Genomic DNA, 20,003 nt, shown 5'->3' with positions numbered 1-20,003 from the left:
TATTAGATAATACCTTGTTTCCTCTCCCTGATTTCTTCTCTACATATCCATCCTGGATACCTTTTAGTATATCTTTTGATGATTGAAGTCAACCAACTGCCTCTAGGGATGCTAACTCTTGGAACCTATTAAACGTCTGGGGAAATGTAAAGTTAACAGGGTTATGACTTCTTCCTAACTCAACAGGTTTGTAAAAATAACCTAATAGTAGGGCACAAATACTAGTACTCTGTATTGGTGTCTCCTCGTGTGCTCTCAACAAGTTATGTATTATATGTGGATGCTTAAAGTTTATAACAATACAATCACCTTGTATATTCTTTGGAGAGTTTCCCACCCACCCTACCCTACGCACCATCTGGATTTCATTCATTTTGTGGGGATTAAACTTTTTATACTTGGAGAGCCACTCTACTACTTTGTTCCTGAGATTAGACCATGATTCGGTTTGTTCCCTTCTCAAGAATGGCACACCAGCTAGTACTAAGACATATGGGCATGTAGCGGGGGTAGCTTCAAGACATCAAAGTTGGGTATCAAATCAGTCCCCTTTGGAATGTACACTACTTCCATAGGGCTGTCTCTTCCCACTTGGGTTGTTCTAGTATCAGCACAAGTATCAATCTTCCTCTGTAACTTGTTGCATCCTAACTCTTCTGCTTCTCTCCCCGTCCCAGCACTATTTGTTGGTTCCATTCTGAGTTGCTTAGGGATTTGTTCATTTCCACTAACTTCCTTACTTTCCTTTCGTGTTGTTCTGAGGTCTACAAGCAATCTGGCCCCCTCTTCTATTATTCTGCCTCCATCCCCAATCATGGTTCCTAATTGGGCTATGGTTAGATTTAACGGATCAATTTTACTATCCATAGCCTCATTTTAGCGTCCATACATTTTGGTCCGAACTGAGTCCAAGGCACCTTTAAAAATATCCACCACCGTTTGTTCTATTACTCTAACTGCTTCATCCTCTTTTCCTAAATTTAGGAAATTATCGTCATCAGTTTGCACCCCAAATGATCTACATGTGACCTCCTTCTTTCCCGACACATTCATTTCACCTTTGTTTCTTGCCATCGTTCCCCCTGTTTTCCCTTTCTTTTCACCAAATCTTTTTCCTCTCTGCAAATTCTTGGTTCTCTCTTTTGCCGATCCCACAATTTTTTGGGCCCTTAATCATGTGGATATCCCGGGGGTCCCTGATGTATTTGCGCCTGGAGAACCCTCTATAATTTGAGGTGGTTCTATTACAGGGTTACATAAAACTGGTTGGGGGATTTCAATTCCACTATCCACATTCAGTTGTATAACATTCATTGGCAAAAATGTGCCAGATTGCCTATGGGTTTGGATTTTCGAGGGGTCAAGTGATAACCTTTTTGTGCTAATTCAATTTCATGACATAATACAGATTCTGCTCTTATTATAAAGTCATCGAGTGTGCCAGCGGCACCCTTTCGTTTGCGCATGGTTATTTTTTTTTTCCTATTGAGATTACTAAGTCAATTCCCAAAAAGTTCTTAAGCAACCGCAACAAATTGTGATTGTTACAACGTAATAAAAATACCTATTTCTTCACCCCCCAGTACTACTCCTGCAGAAATATAACCAAGACTTGTATCAATATATTAGCACAAATTCAACTGAAGCGAATTTCTCAAAAATCATATATGATCTCCAATCTGCTCAGTCTGTACAATAAATTAGCTCGGGGGGTATCTACTACAGTTATTACAAATTAACCCAGTTTGTGGCAAAGTTCTTAGTATGTTCCAGCACAGTCCAAAATCATTAATAATTAGCAAAAGTGATAAGCCGGGAAATGGTATTTTAGAGAACAGATTACAACAAGGATCTTCACCACTTATACCTTTAGAACACGAGAGGCCAAGAGAGGGGGCCCGGCCCTTCCTCCTTCGGCCTTTGACGGCCTAAGATGGCCCCGCCCCTGTCCCGGGCTTCTCCCGGCGCAACCCGCGTGTGTCCCGCGAAGCAGTAGCTTTGTAGGGCTTTTAAGCACCACCGGGCACTAGATGAACGTAGGCGGCATCCAGGCCGCAGGTGTTGCCGGGAGTTGTGGTCCCGGGTGCGATGGCAGCAGCGTTGATAGCCGGGAGGCTCAGGGTCAGCAGCAGCAGCAAAGTTCCCAAAAGTAATTGCCCTCAAACATTAATCAGGGCTCCCGCTCCACCGGAGCTCTGCAGGGCTTTTAAGCGCCACCAGGCGCTAGGTGAACGTAGGCGGCGTCCAGGCCGCAGGTGTTGCCGGGAGTTGTGGTCCCGATGCGGTGGCAGCAGCTTTAATAGCCGCGAGGCTCAGGGTCAGCAGCGGCGGCAAAGTTCCCAAAAGTAAGTGCCCTCAAACATTAATCAGGGCTCCTGCTTTCAAAAACATGTGCTCCATTAGGGACCACATCGGTTTGTGTCCCCGCAAGACTGCACAATATACCCCCTGATTGGTTACACTTAGTTTACTTGTAAGTCCCTAGTAAATGGTACCAGATATGCCCAGGGCCTGTAAATTAAGTGCTACTACAAGGCTGCATCAATCATGGTACCACCTACTAAAGTAGCCTTCTAAACATGTCTCAGGGCTTTCACTGCAACCTAAGGTGCATTTTTAAATTGCCATTTTGTCCTGGCAAAATAAACCTTTTTGGCAGGACTAAATCTTCCTTTCTACTACTTATAAGATACACCCAAGGTCGACCCTAAAGGCTCATAGGGCAGGGGGCATGGTATTTAAAAAGTAGAACATGTGTACTTACGTGTTACATGTCCTGACTGTAAGAAATTCCTAAAGTCATTCATCACAGTTGTAAAGCTATCTCTCATATATACTATAGACTAACACTGGTTTGCCTTATTACACCTAATAAGTAATAACTTCAGTTTGGTAACAAATAGAGAAACACTTGTTCCCCTCAAAAACATTTTAATTTAAAATCCTCCTGGCAAAGTCATATTTTGAGCTAGTATTTTAAAGTTGCCCGTTTTAGAAAGGTGGCATTTTTCATCCTAAAGCAAATGTGCTTTTCTGCCAGTGTTCAGGGTCACATGACTATGAATGTCTCCCCTGTTTTGTTTTGTGTATTCTTTCCAGCCATTGGGGAAAATGCTTTGGGTGTGGGGAAGGGTGTTGCTCTCCTGATAAGGATGCCCTGGGGGAATTGTACTCAGCCCTACCTATGCTTCAAAAGGTAGCCTCAAGGTTTGCCTGCCCCCTTCCTGGCTTCTAAGGGCTGCCTGCCCAGCCACTGGCACTGCAGTTCACACTTAGGCCTGCCTGACCTTTGTTACTCTAGATTGTTTGGAGCAAATCCCTCAATAAAGGGAAGGTAAGACAAATGAGGCATCTCACACCAACAGACTGGAACAGGGTATGAACGTGGCACCTTCAGAACCCCTAATTAGAACATTCCAGGACCAGTGGAGGATTCAGAAGGAGGTCTTCCCTGCCATCTGAAGAAGGGAGACTGGACCTGCCTGCCTTGATCCCAGGCTCCCAGAAATGACTCCAATCTGGCCTCTTTTTTAATATACAGGGACCCAACACTCTTCCAGTGGTCTCTCCTGCATCTTCCAAGGTCCAACTAGACCTGCCTTAGCCCTGCCACTAACCTCTGCTGCAATAAGTCCTGAACCCACAAGGGGTGTTGCTCCAGGTCCTGAACCTCTGACTGACATCAGAGTGTACATCCCCTGTCTCAAAATCACAATTCCTGAGCTCTAGGTAAGAAACCAGACATTTCTGGGCTCTTTGCGACCACAATCGGATTCTCTGCATGGCCTCAAGACTGTGGGAGTTGTCAACGTGAACATTCAGTGATGACCTGCACTTCATGCTGATCAGCACTCGTTACAACGCGTACCAATACAATGCGTACCATTACAACGCAGGTATTAGTACGCGTTGCCAATTACGAGATACCATTACAATGCAAACTTTTACCCTGACTATGCCTTTATCAAGCATGCCATTACAATGCAAAAACATGTGTGGTAAAGGTATAGTTGTGGTAAAAGTTTCTAAGGTAAGTGACAGTCCTCTCACTACATTTCCACTACCCTGAACGAACCCCCTACACTACCCTAAACCCTAAAACACTACCCCCAGTACGACCTCCCACACTACACAAATAACACTACACTACCCTAAACCCTATAAACACTACCCAAGCATGACCTCGACCCCCAGTCCTGTCCCTACACTCAAACACTACCCAGCACGACCCCCCTACACTACCCTAAACCCTAAAACACTACCCTACACCACACAAACACCACAACACTACCCTAAACTCTAAAACACTACCCCCAGCATGACCCTTTACACTACACAAACACCACTGAACTACCCTAAAACACTACCCCCAGCACTACCCCCTGACTCCCAGTCCTGTCTCTACACTAAAACACTTCCCAGACCCCCCTACACTAACCTAAACCCTAAAACACTACCCTACACTACACAAACACCACAACACCACCCTAAAACACTACCCCAGCACGACCGTCTACACTACACAAACACCACAACACTACCCCAAAGCCTAAAACACTACCCCCAGCACGACCGCCTACACTACCCTAAACCCTAAAACACTACCCAAGCCGACCCCCTACACTACACAAACACCAGTACACTACCCTAAATCCTAAAAAACGACCCCCAGCATGACCCCAAGTCCTGTCCCTACACTCAAACACTACACAGCATGACCCCTTATGCTACCCTAAACCCTAAAACCCTACCCTACACTACACAAACACCACAACACTACCATAAACCCTAAAATGCTACCCCCAGCACAACCCCCTACACTACACAAACACCACTACACTGCCCTAAACCCTAAAACACTACCCCCAGCATGACCCCCCCGAGACCCAGTCCTGTCCCTACACTAAAACAGTACCCAGCACAACCCCCTAAACTACCCTAAACCCTAAAACACTACCTCCAGCACGACCCCCGACCCCCATAAACCCTAAAAAAATAACCCCCACCTTATGCCCAATCTCTCCTCATGGTTCCTCTCTCCTCCTGGTTACTGCTTCACGTCGTCTCAGCGGGGCGGTGGCGTCGTTATGAAGAAAACAGCCTCTGCTTCCTTACAATGACATGGATCGCCTACATTGTTTTAGAATGCATGGGCATTTACTATACATACCTTTACAACGAAATTAGTTGTAAAGGCATATGTGGTAAATGACCATGCGTTCTAAAAAATGTGTAGTAATTACTACGCAAAGTACAACGCATGTGTGGTAATGCATGCATTGTAATGGTATCGCGAAGTAAAAAACTTGTAGGAATGGCTGTTTACCCTCCATGTCAGCTCTGAAATTCAGCACCAACCGCAACAGTCTCTGTCTACCACCAAAGCAAAGCTCCAAACATTTCCTGCTGAACAGTGACCATCCACCGACTTGCTCCTCATGCCAACAACTGCCTCCTTGCATAGAACACCCAATACGAGGCTACGCTGCAGCCCCCCACATGGACTTGGATCCAGAGAAGGTAAAATGTTCAGCAGGACGAACCTGGTCCCTGTAGCCAACCTGTGCTCGATCTTGGTTGGCCTAAATATATGACTTTGACCTGGTCCAGCGTGACCAGATAAACTTAATTGGTGCTTTGTACTTTTTGGCAATATTCTTACTAGAAACTTTAGAAATTCAGAACTCTGGTTCTACTGAATTTTATCATTTTATTTTTATTTTATTTATTACATTTTCATCTATTATTTAACGTTGGTTTGGGATCTTTCTTGTGTTGTGTTTGAGTGCTGCATAAATACTTTACACATTGCCTCTAAGTTAAACCTGACTGCTTTTGTGCCATGCTACCAGGGGGTTAAACATAGTTTTATTCAGTGACTTTTTGAGGTCCACCCTGACAAGGATTGTGTTTATTATCTGAGTAGGCCTTTCACCCCTCTCAACCAATAACCCAATTTCTTACCAGGGTACAATCAGTTTACCCTCCTCACCCCCACTTATTTGTGATTCATGATGGAGCCAGAAGGAGCCAAAACCCACTATGAGTCAGAAACACTTTTCAAATCCACAAAGGGGGTTTGTATATAGAAAAATTAATGCTGTGTTTGCAAAGACTGTTTTGAGTCTGGGAATGTATTTAGTTGGATGCTTTGTTCTAAAAGCTATGCATGTAGCTTTTCATTCACTTTAGAGATATAAAAGGTTTGCGCATGACATGATAGGATGTAAAGTCCAATATGTTACAGGAAGTAACCACTATAAACTTTCCTCAGTCGTTAGCCGCATGTTTGTGTTGTTCAGTTAAAGACAAACCAGTAAATGCAATTTTCAGGCCTACACTAAACATGTCCTTGGGTTTGGGTCCAGGTTAATCAATAGTCTGTGAACCTATATCCTGTAGATCTGCCACAATGTTTTAGCAGCTTTGAAGCTCATGTGTTGATCTGGTCTGTGGTTGCAAAATCAAGTGCCTGGCCCACATGTAGTGGGTTGGCAATTTGTGCATGTTTCGGGCCATCTACCCAACAAAGTCTTATGTGTGTTTTGAATGACTATGAATCTGATTGTTCCATTTAACAGAAGCCAGTGCACAATTGTTATGTCTAATTTGATGTGGTTATTCTACCTTAGATTCAGGAATAACCTACTTGGCAGGTTTTGATACCTTCTGAAACTTGTCAAGGAGCCCACTCTAAATGATCTGGCAGTTGTCTAAGCATATTTACAAACATAAAGGCACAGATTAATTTTAATGACATCAAAAGGGGGGCTGTGCATAGTCATTGACCTGGAAGGCTTGTAGGAGACAGATGTACTAACATTAGGTATACCAATGTCCTAATTGCGATTCTCTCTTAATCACAGTTGGGAAATCAATATTTCCAATGTACGACACTCTTTTGAGTTTCATGAGTGATTCCTAGTGGGTCGGAAATAGACCTACCTCGTGTATATTAATAAGGTAGGATCGCAATTTGCTAACCATTGGGAATCACACCCATCAAAGGGATGGTGGACTGCTGATGTCAGCAGACCAACATGTCTGTGATTGCTTTTCAATTTTTTTAATGCAGGCCATTTTCCTCTATCGAAAAGAGGATGTTTTTATAAAGAAAAAAAATGAAACTTTGCAATTAAATTTTTTAAGAGCAGGCAGTGGTCCTGGGGACCACTGCCTGCTCTTAAAAAAATATTTTTTTTCTATTCTCAATGGGACATGGGTTTTTTGGGGACCACTTCCTGTTTGAGAATGGGTTACCACTGCCTTCAAAGAGTCTATAAAATATTAATGTTTTGCAACCGTAATTCGGTCACAAAACATTCATAAATCCCCTTCAGATTCAGTAGTTGGAAGGGATGCCCTAGACACGCCCCTATCAAATACCGAATCACAAACACAAACGGCGATTTGGTAAAGTGTTACCAAATCACAATTAGTGTTTTGTACATATGTAATAGCATTTTTGCAGTGAAAAACTGCATGATCGGCCGTTTCAGACTACAAACATTGCTTCATACATGAGGCCCATAGTCCAGAATATCTTGTGCTAAATATCATTTGCCATAATATCGGGGCCTAACTATCAAATACATGAATATCATAGGTAAGTGCATATAGATAGGTATAGATTTACTATTCTCAAATCCACATCTACATACCCTGATGATATATATTGTAAAGATGCGTATATGTGGAGTTAAGGTTTAGTAAACCTATACTTACCTATATACTTATCTATCTGTTGAAATTTGGGATAAGCCCATTCTTGTCACCAGTATTGCAAATAAAGATAAATCCTTGGTAGGCATGCCATGTAGGTTATGTGATGTAGCTCTATTGCAGAAGATACATCTTAGTTACAGGTTATAAGGTGAATGTGTATGCTCCACCAGGAGCAGAATCCTACTGCTCTGCCCACTCTCTCCAACTGACACTCTCCCAGCCCATGCACTCGTCAACATTCCATTACATGACACACACTGACCGAGCAGCAGGTAACAGGGAAACTAGAGAAATAATGCATTACACCTAAATCAGGATATAACACTAACAATATATATTTTTTAATACTTAAGCGTCGATGTTGTGGTAAAAATATGTTTACCACCAGGCTCGAGTCTGGGGGAGATGCAGGTAGACGTCATCCACCCATTTTTTCCCGAGGGTAGACACTGTATACCCTGCTGTAAAGTGGGCTGCTTTCAGCAGAGTGCCACGTTCCTTTCCTTCTTTTCCCGCCACAAAAATATGCTGAACTCGTCCCAGTGTAATTTTCTGACACCTGGGTACTTTCAGCAGCACCTGCAAGCTGTCTGCTTTTCTTCTGAGCAGCAGTGTGCAGGCGGGAGAGGGGCTTATCAGATTTCAGCTTCGACCACAACAAAAGCTTAAGTTAAGGGGCCATTTGGCCTCTTTTAGGTGGAGCATCCTGGCTGGGAGCTATTGGGAGCCTGACACCTAGATGCAAAGGAGGGGAAACAAAGGCTCACATTTAATCACTTCAAAGGTACTTAACATAGAAATGCTTTTGACTTTGTTCAGTCTTTGTATAAAAGAGATATGCATAAACTGTAAGAATTCAGATGTGCTGGCTGTCCCAGTATTTACACAAATAACAATTTAAATACCACTATTTTGTTTTATTTCTGTTATAGGGCTTAAGCACTACAGTAGTGCTAAAGTGATATAAAAAATACTGGTATTTCAATTGTTATTTGTGTATCTGTGATGTAAAGTGCTCTGACACCCTGCCACTACTAATCCCAATGCAGGGTGTCAGAGCGCTTTACATCAAACGCACTGAATATACACTGACAATAAGTCAAATGTGTGCACATCAACATAAATGATGTTTTAGCTAAGACAGTGACTGTTACAAGGTGTAGTAGCCACATGTCCTTAGAAGGTTTATAATGTATGATCTGCAAGTAACAAAAGGATCTCTGTCTTTAAAGCAGTAAACCACTTACCCATTTACCTAAAATATACATCTGTCATCCGCATGTTACATGATGCGCTTTGCAGGAGACACATTAACCCTCTATGCTACTTTGATTCGAAACTAGGAGTAGGCAAAACACCGATCTCTCCAGCAAATAATTTATCCTCCCGAGTTAGATTTAGCTAGCGCACAAAGATCTCTGCAGTAGGTGCTTTAACCCCATAAGAAATGTTAAAATACAGACATTGCAACCAATTAAGGAGAACACATTTACTGCCATGTTTCTCCTTGTTGGCAATTTCTTTATGGCAGGGTTAACAAAACATAAATGCATAAGTTGAGGAAGTTGAGGCCATGATTTTGCGTAGTGGTTGCATCAATATTTTAGCACTATTCCAGTGCAAAATCTAATTTGTTAAATATTGTAATGCGCTCAGATGCACTCATGTTAGACCTGCTAAACATATGTGAGGTCTTAAGTTCTGATGTCACTTCCTGTGAGGTCATGGGTTGTGATACCACTTCCTGTGATACCGCATTTGATGTAATTTAATGTGATGTCACTTCATGTGATGTCACACGCTGTGATGTCACACCCATTCTGACTAACTTGGTGAGTTCCCCACTTCTTTTTTTAGGACTTGAGCACTTTTAACCACTCGATATACCAGACCCACAGCAATGCAAGGATTTCAAGCTCCGTTTATGCTCCGACATGTACTTCTGGTTCCACACCCAGCCCAAAACATGGAATGTTAAGTTTAAAGAAAAAACAAATGCTCCAGTTATGGTAGCTTTTTTCTTGTGTGGTTAAAATAAGTATTTTTTTTGTGAAGAAATGAGTTTTGACTATTGCAGCCACTGCATTAAATGTAGTAATTTCGTTTTGCAAAATTTCACATTTCAGCTATCCGAGCTTTACTTTAGATCTCCGATAACATATATAGTCCTGTGTTGTTAGTGTCTAATGGTTATAGTTTAGCATTCGATTACAAATTCCTCCAAAGCATACATTTATATTAATATTGTATTTCCTTTCTTACAGCGACCATTGGACCGCCATTGCTGACCTACGTGTCTGAGATTAACTCAATACAGTTTATGTTAAGGTCTCCACATATTTTCATTCAAAGCGCCGATGGCCACCCGCAAACAATAGATGATATATTCAAAGAACACCCGGTAAAATATCACCTGACTTTATCCAGCCAGAAGAAAAATCAAACGGTAAATGACAGTTGCTCTTTATTTGCCAAGAGATCCCCCAGGGGATGATTCGTTGTGCCATACAAATATTACATTAAATGAAAATTTGGGATAACCAACTACGCAAGGTCCTAGAACTTGTATCCAGTTTGAATGTATGTTTAGTGAACGGGGTGATAGTAGCTAATTTCGTCCTTAATCCAGTAGCTAAGCAAGAATGCCATGGGCCCTGGTGCAGACACGAAAAATGGGCTCTTTGACTGCTGTTGAGGAGGTAAATATAGCAAATATTGGGATTCAATGGGCCCTCTTAGGGGTCTGGATCCCGGTGCCGCTGCACCTGCTGCACCAATGGCAGCTACAGTCCTGCCTTCATCCTTTGTGAAGGATACATTGAGTATTATTAATTTTGGGCTTGGTATCACGTGTCATTTGCAGCAGTATCCAAAGACAGATCTGCTATGCAAAATACACTATACGTTTGCATATTATTATTATTATTACTATTAATATTATTATTGTCATTACTCTTCTTAATACTATTAGCACATTTTGCAAAAACAAAATATTTGTGTTGGAACCTGCCATCAACGTGACTTATCTAAGGCATCACTAATATTGCTCAGAGAACTATGTATCTGTCCTCTGATGTTTTTTTCAACTCTAATCTATATACTATTTCATTTTTTGAGAAACAGCTTACCATTGCACAGAAGGAATTTAATGTTTATAATCTGGAACCTGCTACTGATTATATTGCAACAGTTTATATGATTTTTGAGTCAAGACAAAACAGCGAAAGCGGGACATTTTTGGTGAGAACTTTGCCAGGTAAGAATGCCAATGCTGCAGATAGTGGCTGTAATGAGTGTAGAGCAATAGAAAGTATTTGACTTTGGAACTCGCTCCCAGTTCATATAAATTACTGGTCAGGCAGGCTTGTGGAGAAGTGTGGCTCAGGGGTTAGAGGCAGCAGACCCGGAAGCTGAGATCGGTCCTGGACCAGGGTTCAATTCTCCGCCTCGGCAGATCTTGGGCTAAAAATTCCACGGACTCGATAATTCTCGCCCCGGTGCCTCCTCGACTCACGGGTTCACACTCTGCGACTCTGGGCAATAGCTTGCTTAATCTCCACAACGGCCCCTCGCGGCGGGATGCCTGACTTTCACCTTGTGGATACCCTGCTATCTCACAGGGGAATACCAGGAAGGGTTCCCTAAGCAAGCGCCGGGAAACCCACTGCGGGTAGCTGTGCGCTATATAAGCTCAACTACATTTACATTTGTGGTATTTTTTTCCTGGCTAGGTAGTAATGGAATGCATAGTGGAATTAAAGAACAAATCATGTGTTAAACTGGGTTACGTCAGTCCACCAAAACCTTTCAATCCACAAGATGTTAGTGGAGTAACAGAGGTCTGCCTGCATCGCCCACAAAAACAACTTGAAGAAGATGAGTAAAAGGAAGTTAGTATATAAGAGATACATTACCCCCTGCTGTACAATATAAGGATATTGCATGTCACTGAGTAGTTTCAAAACAATATAGAAGAGCAAGCCTGAAGACCGATTCCTTTATAAGGTTATGCAACTCTGAGGTGGCTTGCTGTATCCTTATCATTTATTATAGAGGGTACTTTTATCCCATATGATACATAGTCACACCATTGCCTTTCCCACAAATCGCTTAATTCTTTGGCATGTTGCTCTTTCATATGAAAGAGAGAGCATGTTTGCACACATGGAGTATAAAAATAGAACCTCTAGTGCAAAATTAACTACATCTATATCCTGTTAGATATTTGCTATATTTTTCTGCAAAAAAGATATTAGAAATAGTTCAATACAAGTCAGTTTAAAAATAAAAAATACTGCAATAGCTCAGAATGTGTAGAAGCATGCAGAAAGATTCCAGCTTTTCTTAAATTATCTAAGGAGTGCAAAATATAAACATGTCTTTCTGCTTGTCACTGTATGCTAGACAAATAGAGCAGAAGAAAGAAAAGCATAGTTTAATTTTGGTTGCTTTAAACAGCTGCTCCGAGACCTGACCTGCCTTTCAAATTGCCTGCAGGCTCTGGTAGCAGGCATTGTGATCTCAGAACTCGACTGTAATAACTTATTACAGTTGATTTCTGATGTCTTTTCTTTATAATCGGCGACTGTGGGGCATCACAAGTTGCTGATAAGAAATAAATTAGAGATGGGAGTTTATACACGGATTGCAGAATCCCATGTATTATCTATCATATTACATTTGACACTGTGGTGATTGATAGCCATGCCAGAGAAGTAAGGTAGTGGGCTTTAAAGTGAAGGAGGTTTGCAGGAAGCCCACACTACTTAGGATCCCAGGAAGCAGCATATATCATTTGTATGTAGGTACATTTCCTTGCTCTGCCAGAGGTGGAATCTCTGTTGGACAAACACCACCAGTGGATGACATTTTCCATGTCTACATGGCCACTAGTTTGTCGGATGGTGAACTACCACCCTCAAAACAGCTATCTTGTGGGTGATGTCACAATAATAGTTCTCAGAATCCGAACTGATGTCATAAAAAAACTTCCTAGAATGCCTATTGTGGATGATTGTTAGAGATGCAGGAGTGGAAAAACAGAACTAGACACCTTTGGGTGGTAATGCGCAGTATATAGTCATTCATTTCATGTCAACTCTTGATGACCCCTAAACACAGTAAGAACCTAGAAGTTTTCTTTAATATATTGCAAATTAATTTTGTAGAGCCTGACTACACTATTCTGTTTTTTAAGATATCCATCTTTTCTCACCTGTACCTTTCAATTGAAAACAAAGTTTCTTTTATAGAAATGGCAGCCATACTTTCCTTGTACTCCCAGATGTAAATTGCAGGTCTCTAGGAAAGTCATTGTGCCACTATCTTGTTTTATTTAAAGGTTAAAGCTAAAGTTTGGAAACATTCTGCTGATACAATCCTCTCTTGATCTGAAATGAACAGTGGAATCATGATATATATTATGAATTGTTCTCTTACAATAATAAAAAAGAAAGTATGTTGCAATATTTTGTTACACCGAATCTAAAAAATCAGTCGCACACCACAACTATGGCTGTAAATATAACAGCAAACACACCACTCTAAATCGCACCTTTACAATTGATTTCCATTGATAACACAACACCTCTTCTGTACCTCCTTATCTGTATTTTTGAGAATCTAGACACCAGGTAGCGCCAATTGTTGCCTTTAGTAATTTGAAGAGAGAATGAAATGAAATAAACATAATAAAATCCCAACTCTTTACTTGTCTCACACACCACTTATCCTACATCCCTCTGATACTTCTGAAAGATTTGTCTGCTCATCCCATGTTATCGAAGAATCTCTTGCATAACCCTGATCTCTTAATTGTTTGAATGGTGTAGTCTGGAATATCGAGTAGAGAATATCCTTATACCTTAAAATGGTAACCAAAAGATTTAGGACAAAAATATTGACAGGTAAGTATGTATAGATTTTCTACATCTAATTATACCTAATTGAACCTGAATAAGAAACATGACTGTATATATAGCTTCAAGTTACTTAGATGTGGTGTTAAGAATAGTAAATGTAGCTTCCTCATATGCACTTAATTTACTATATTGTTGTTCTTGATATTTTGGCTATGATCTTAAGGTTCAATGATATTCCTTACTCAATATTCCAAATACAACCCTTTGAAAAATATTGAGGAAGTTGTGCATGTGTGCTGAAGGTCCAAATCCATGTCAGACTTCCAGGAAAGTTACTTAAGTTAAGTAACCACTGAAGTAAAGATGGTCCATGTTTAGACATGGGCCAAATCACAGCCTCAATCAATCAATCAATCACAGAACTTGTAGAGCGCACTACTTACCCAAGAGGTCTCAAAGTGCTGGGGAAAAAAAGGGGGGGATGACACCACTGGTCAAAAAGCCACGTCTTGAGTAGCCTCCTGAAGGCCAGCAGGTCTTGGGTCTGTCATAGGCTGAGTGGAAGGGTGTTCCAGGACTTGGCGGCGAGATGGGAGAAGGATCTGCCGCCGGTGGTTGTTCTTCAGATGTGCGTGACGGTGGCGAGGGTGAGGTCGTCGGAGCAGAGCTGGCGGTTAGAGATGTAGAAGAAGGTCATCTGTTGAGGTAGGCTAGGCCGGTCTGTTAAGTGCCTTGTGTGCATGGATGAGGAGTTTGAAGGAGATTCTTCTGGCGATGGGGAGCCAGTGCAGGTTTCTTAGGTGGGGAGTGATGTGGCGTGGTACGTCGAGGATCAGGCGTGCAGAGGCATTTTGAATGCATTGCAGTCGTTTGATGAGCTTGGACGGGGCTCCCGCGTAGAGGGCTTTTCCATAGTAGAGTCTGCTGCTGACGAGGGCCTGGGTGACTGTTCTTCTTGTATCTGTCGGGATCCACCTGTAGACCTTGCGGAGCATGCGAAGGGTGTTGAAGCAGGAGGTGGAGACTGCATTGACTTGCTTGGCCACGGAGAGCGTTGAGTCGAGGATGACTCCCAGGTTGCATGCGTGGTCGGTGGCTGTCAGGGCTGCCCACAGTGCCGTTGGCCACCAGGAGTCATCCCAGGCAGAAGGGTTGGAGCCGAGGATGAGGACCTCCGTCTTGTCCGTGTTCAGCTTTAGTTGGATGCTCTTCAACCAGTCGGCGAAGGCCTTCATTCCTTCGTGGAGGTTGGGTTTGGCAGTGAGGGGGTCCTTGGTGTGGGAGAGGATCACTTGAGTGTCTTCAGCGTAGGAGATTATGTTGAGGTTGTGCTGTCGGGCGATGCGTGCGAGCGGGGACATGTAGATATTGAACAGTGTTGGGCTGAGGGATGATCCCTGGGGTACGCCGCAGATGATCTCGGAGGCTTCGGATCGGAATGGGGGGAGTCAGACTCTCTGGGTTCTGCTGGAGGGGAAGGATGTGGTCCATTCCAGGGCCTTGTCTCGGATCCTTGCGTCATGGAGGTGTGCGCATAGAATGCGGTGGCAGACAGTGTCGAAGGCAGCGGTTAGGTCCAGCAGGATGAGGGCTGCGGTCTCACCGTTGTCCAGCAGGGTCCTGATTTCGTCGGTGGTGGCAATGAGGGCAGTCTCTGTGCTGTGGTTGCTGCGGAACCCTGACTGGGATGGGTCCAGGATGCTGTTTTCTTCGAGGTATCGGGTTAGCTGTCTGTTGATGATCTTCTCGATGACCTTGGCTGGGAACGGAAGCAGGGAGATGGGACGGTAGTTCTTGAGGTCTCTTGGATCCACCGTGGGTGTTTTGAGTAGGGTGTTGATCTCGGCGTGTTTCCAGCTCTCTGGGAAGGTCGTGGACTCAAAGGAGAGATTGATGATGTTGCGCAGGTGGGGTGCGTTGGAGCTGCTGGCTTTGTTGAAGATGTGGTGCGAGAAAGGGTCTGACGGGGAGCCGGAGTGCATTGTGCTCATGGTCTTGATGGTGTCATCGATGTTCACGTTGGCCCAGGCTGGCAAGGGGTCGTGGTCGATTGTGTGCAGCGAGTCAGGTGTGTTGGTGTCTGTTGGAGCTGTCTGGGTGTTGAAACTGCCATGGATGTCGGCGATCTTGCGGTGGAAGAAGGTGGCGAGGGAATCGCACAGGGCTTGCGACGGTGGGATGTCGTTGGTGTTGGAGCTGGGGTTGGAGAGTTCCCTCACGATGTTGAAGAGCTCCTTGCTGTTGTGTGCGTTTTTGTTAAGGTGGTTCTGATGAGGTGATGGTGGTTGCGGATGGCGTCTTTGTGGGCTGCGTGGCTGTCTGGTATCATTTCACTGTGCCATTTATTCTCTAGTTTCCGGCAGGTACGCTTGGATGCTATGAGTTCCGGGATGAAAAAGCTGGCTCTCTTGCTGGTGTCTCTGTAGGTCGGTTTTTTCAGCAGGGCGAGGGTGTTGGCGCACTTGTCTATACATCGTCTGAGGTTGTGGACAGCGCTGTCAGTGTTGGAGGGGTCGGTGGGTGGGCTGAGAGCGAGGTTTGCCTGTAGGTGGTCTTCAGTGACTTTATTCCAGCAGAGCCGTGAGATCTGTTGGGGGCGGTGGTGTGTGGTGGGTTTCTGGAAGGTGAAGTGGATGCGCAGTGGTCGGTCCAGAGGAGTTCGGTGGTGTGGCTGAAGGAGACGTGGGAGCTTGAGGAGAAGACGCGGTCTAGCATGTGGCCGGTGGAACGGGTCTGCGTTGTGATGAGCTGTCTCAGTCCGAGGTTGGCGAGGTTGTCGATCAGGGTGATGGAGTTGCTGTCGTTGTTGTTCTCCAGGTGAAAGTTCAGGTCTCTGAGGAGGATGTAGTCGGTGGAAGTCAGGGCGTGCGTGCTGATGAAGTCGGCGATGGAGTCGCTGAACTGGGGTCTGTAGACGAGGGAGCCTCTAAGGGTGGTGTTGGGGTCCGTTTGGATCTGGAAGTGCATGTGTTTGGCGGTGCAGAGGGTGTCATTGGTGCTGGTCGAGACCCTGAGCTGTTCTTGTGGACGATGGCGATTCCTCCTCCGACTCCGTTGGTGCAGTCTCTGCGGGTGATCTTATAGCTGTCTGGGATGGCTATGGCGATGTCGGGTGCAGAGGAGTCGTTCATCCAAGTCTCTGTCAGGAAGGCGACGTCCGGTGATGAAGTGTTGGGCAGGTCCCAGAGCTCGACGGCATGTTGGCGTGCGGAGAGCGGGTGTTCAGTAGGATGCATCGGAGGTGGTTGAGGTCCTTCTTGGTGGGCGCTTCAGCTGCTCTGAGTCTGGTGTAGCTGCAGTTCCGGCAGGTGAATGGACCATGAGTGCATTTCGGGGCAGCTTTGAAGCAGGTGTGGGTCCGCCCGGGGTTGAGAGCGTAGAGTGTGCTGGCATCATAGCGGCGGTAGTCGTGGGGGTGGGCGCAGGGCGCGAAGACCAGGGGTTCTGGTGCTGGGCCCAGTCCAGGCACGGACGGGCGCATTCGGGCTTGCCTTAGGCGCACCTTCGGCGTGCCAATGGCGCGTCTGCTGCGTGCGTCTGCTGTGTGTGTCTGCTGCGCGGCAGCGCAGCGGTCGCCATATATGGGGAGGTAGGAGGGAGGAGCAGCTTGGTGGCGGGAGGCTAGGGCAGCGAATGGTCAGTGAGAGGGGCTGGGCCGCAGGGGACACAGAGGCAGGACCCGGGAGCGGCAAGGTAACCGGGGGCAAACCGGGCACAGAATCAGGGGCACAGAAGGCAAACGGGTGCAGAATCGTCGGCAACAAGCAGAGGAAAATGAGCACAGGAAACCGGGGCAGCGGGTGGGCCAGCCAGTAAGGGCACAGGGACAACAAGCAGAGGGGTGAACTTACCAGCAGCAGCAGCGGGCAGTACAACACAGGCGGAGCTGTGTGGTGGGGAAGCGACATGGCTGGCAAGGTCAAGGGTCCAGGCCAGATCTTAGTACTGCTACCACCTCATCACCACTCTGTCATATGCCCCAGTGGTTTTTGGGCGTTGATTAAAAGGAATGTCAAACTGTGGAAGAAGGGTGGACTTGTGGTGGTAGCCATCAAAATGCCAATGTTAGCACAGTAAAACAATAAAATTTAGGTTAGCTAATTGTAAAGATATTTTGAAACGGAGGTGTCAAACTAAAGTAGTGTAAGGAAACATACACGGTTTAATAATATTGTCTATAATTGTATTATGTAACTTAAAACGTAAACTCGTGTGCATTCATGTGCACACACATAAACACAAATACAAATCCCATCATGACCAAAATGTCTTGAGAACATTTAGTACAGGTGGCATTGTTAAGAATGACAAAATTAACCAGGCAAATTGCATGCTTGGTAACTCTCTTTCACTTTGGTGTTTTTCTTTCGATTCTGGTTCTCTTTTTTTGTTTTCAGAGTAAACATCCTAATTACTTCAGATGGACCTCCAGCCTTCAACCCCATGCTCTTATTCTTGTCCAACGTATTCCTCTTCCTTCCACTCCTTGACTCTCTCTCTTGGCCACGTTTGTGTCCCCATCCATTCCTCACGTTTGAAAAGGTGTTGACTTTAATTCCCCGTATCCCATTTCTCCATCTCCAGTCTTCTCAGTTCATCGTTTTGGCCTCTCACCCATCTTTCAGTGGGTCTGCTTCCTACCTATGTCTTCCTTTGCTGTAATCTTTAGCTCAATTCTTCTGTGCCTTTCCTATGCTGCCTTTTTCACCGTTCTTGTCTCCTCAACTACACCACAAACTCTTTGTACATTGCCCACCTCTCCTTTTACCCACTTCTGGACTTTTTTTCCAGAATACTATGTCCCTCTTCCTCTCCCCATCTCCAATCCTGCTCTTATTGCAGCAGAAATAGAAGAGATGTTATGCTCCTCAGGGAACATTCTTCTCTCCTCCTGATGATGACATATAGATATATGTCTTAACTTAATTAATGCTAATGCCTCCTTTCCCTATTTGCTGACACATCTTTGTTATAAAATTAGGTCTTCTCAGACATCAATAGCACTAAAGCCCCCAACTAAATTAGATTCTTGCCCTGACTAGAATTCCACTCTGGCTGGGCCATCTTAATATGGAGCTCAGTGGCTGGTGATGAGCTGATTGAGCCAACCTAGCCTTCCGCCATGTTCTGGGTGATTGCTGGGGAAGTGTTAATAATCCTTTTGTATATGGCTGTCTTACCAACTTGTTCAAAAGAGTTCTCCAGAATGATAAAAGGAGGAGCATCCACACACTTCTTTGTTAAATTTATAATGAAGGGCAGTTATGATGCAGTAAGTGTTGACTTTATTTATCCCTGTTGTTATTTCTGTTTCTTGAATAGGTAACTCTTGGGTTTTTATTCTCGGAGGTATTCTAGCATTGATAGTGCTGTTTGCTATCGCAGTAGTCTGGCTCAGCTATAAATATGTGAATTTGCCAAGAAAAACGCCTATGTCTCTGGTAAGCATGCTTTCCATTATCACATTGAATGATATATTTTGTTGAAAATCTTCGAGCTGATAACATTACGTTTAAAGTGACACTGACATTATGTGAGGACACTATTTCTTGATTTTGCGGGTAATCTCTGAACCAAAGTAGTTGATGTTCTGATAAATCCCTCGATAGACGGGCGAACGAACAGTGTGGTACAAATAATGCTTTAGGGATTATATCTATGCTGCTGCCATTTGCAGTAGGTGTGTTTCTCATTCTATTAACCGCATGCGTGCGGCGAGAATTCCCCGCCCATGCTGACTCCGCCTTGCGCGGGCGGAGTCATGACGGAACGGTTCCGTCATCAGCACAGCTCAACCGACGCTCATGACGGAACAGTTCCGTCATCAGCATCGAAGGGGTTAAACACATCGCCATTTTCAGAAACGAGATAGTGCATGAATTTCAAAATCACCATTTTCAATCAATCAATCAAGTCGTACTTGTAAAGCGCAGTTTATAACCCGAAATGGTATACAGGCTATAAAAAAGGGGAAAGGAAAAGACATTTCCTTATCAGTGTAGTTTGTATGATTGTTCCATGGTAAAGTAAATCAAGAGAGAATTGACAAAGGACAAAGCCTAAGTATGGTATTCCTCTTCTTCTTTGTAACATAAAAATGTTTTTTTGTATCTTGCAAGTAGTTTGCATACATAGTCATCAACTTCAATTACAGTATGAACATAGAATTAGTCATCAGTGCTTAAATGCAAAATAGTAAAATAAATAGATTTAAAAAAAATATCCGTTACTTACTCTCAAATCCGTTTGTTAAAAAAGTGTGAACATCCTGCTATGAGAAAAGGTGTCCCTCAACAACTGTGTACTAACATGCCGTCCATTCATCAACAGCAGGGATAACAATGCAATAGATTCCTATGTTTTTTTTAATTGTAGAAGTTTGAAGGCTGGGTTCAAGGAAACCAGCTTTATAGCATT

General features: G+C 44.0%; 1 protein-coding gene across 1 annotated transcript in view; it reads left to right on the top strand.

Annotated features, from left to right (window-relative positions):
• Positions 1-20,003, top strand: part of IL22RA1 (interleukin 22 receptor subunit alpha 1) — a 159,776-nt gene that overhangs the window by 129,388 nt on the left and 10,385 nt on the right. The window contains exons 4-6 of the mRNA XM_078681254.1: positions 9,990-10,171; positions 10,849-10,981; positions 18,909-19,027. Coding sequence (XP_078537380.1) covers positions 9,990-10,171; positions 10,849-10,981; positions 18,909-19,027 — 434 coding nt within the window. The remainder of the gene's footprint in view (positions 1-9,989; positions 10,172-10,848; positions 10,982-18,908; positions 19,028-20,003) is intronic.

Source organism: Lissotriton helveticus, chromosome 3_1 (assembly GCF_964261635.1).
Source record: "Lissotriton helveticus chromosome 3_1, aLisHel1.1, whole genome shotgun sequence".
Taxonomy (NCBI): domain Eukaryota; kingdom Metazoa; phylum Chordata; class Amphibia; order Caudata; family Salamandridae; genus Lissotriton; species Lissotriton helveticus.
This window is presented reverse-complemented; position numbering and strand designations above follow the sequence as displayed.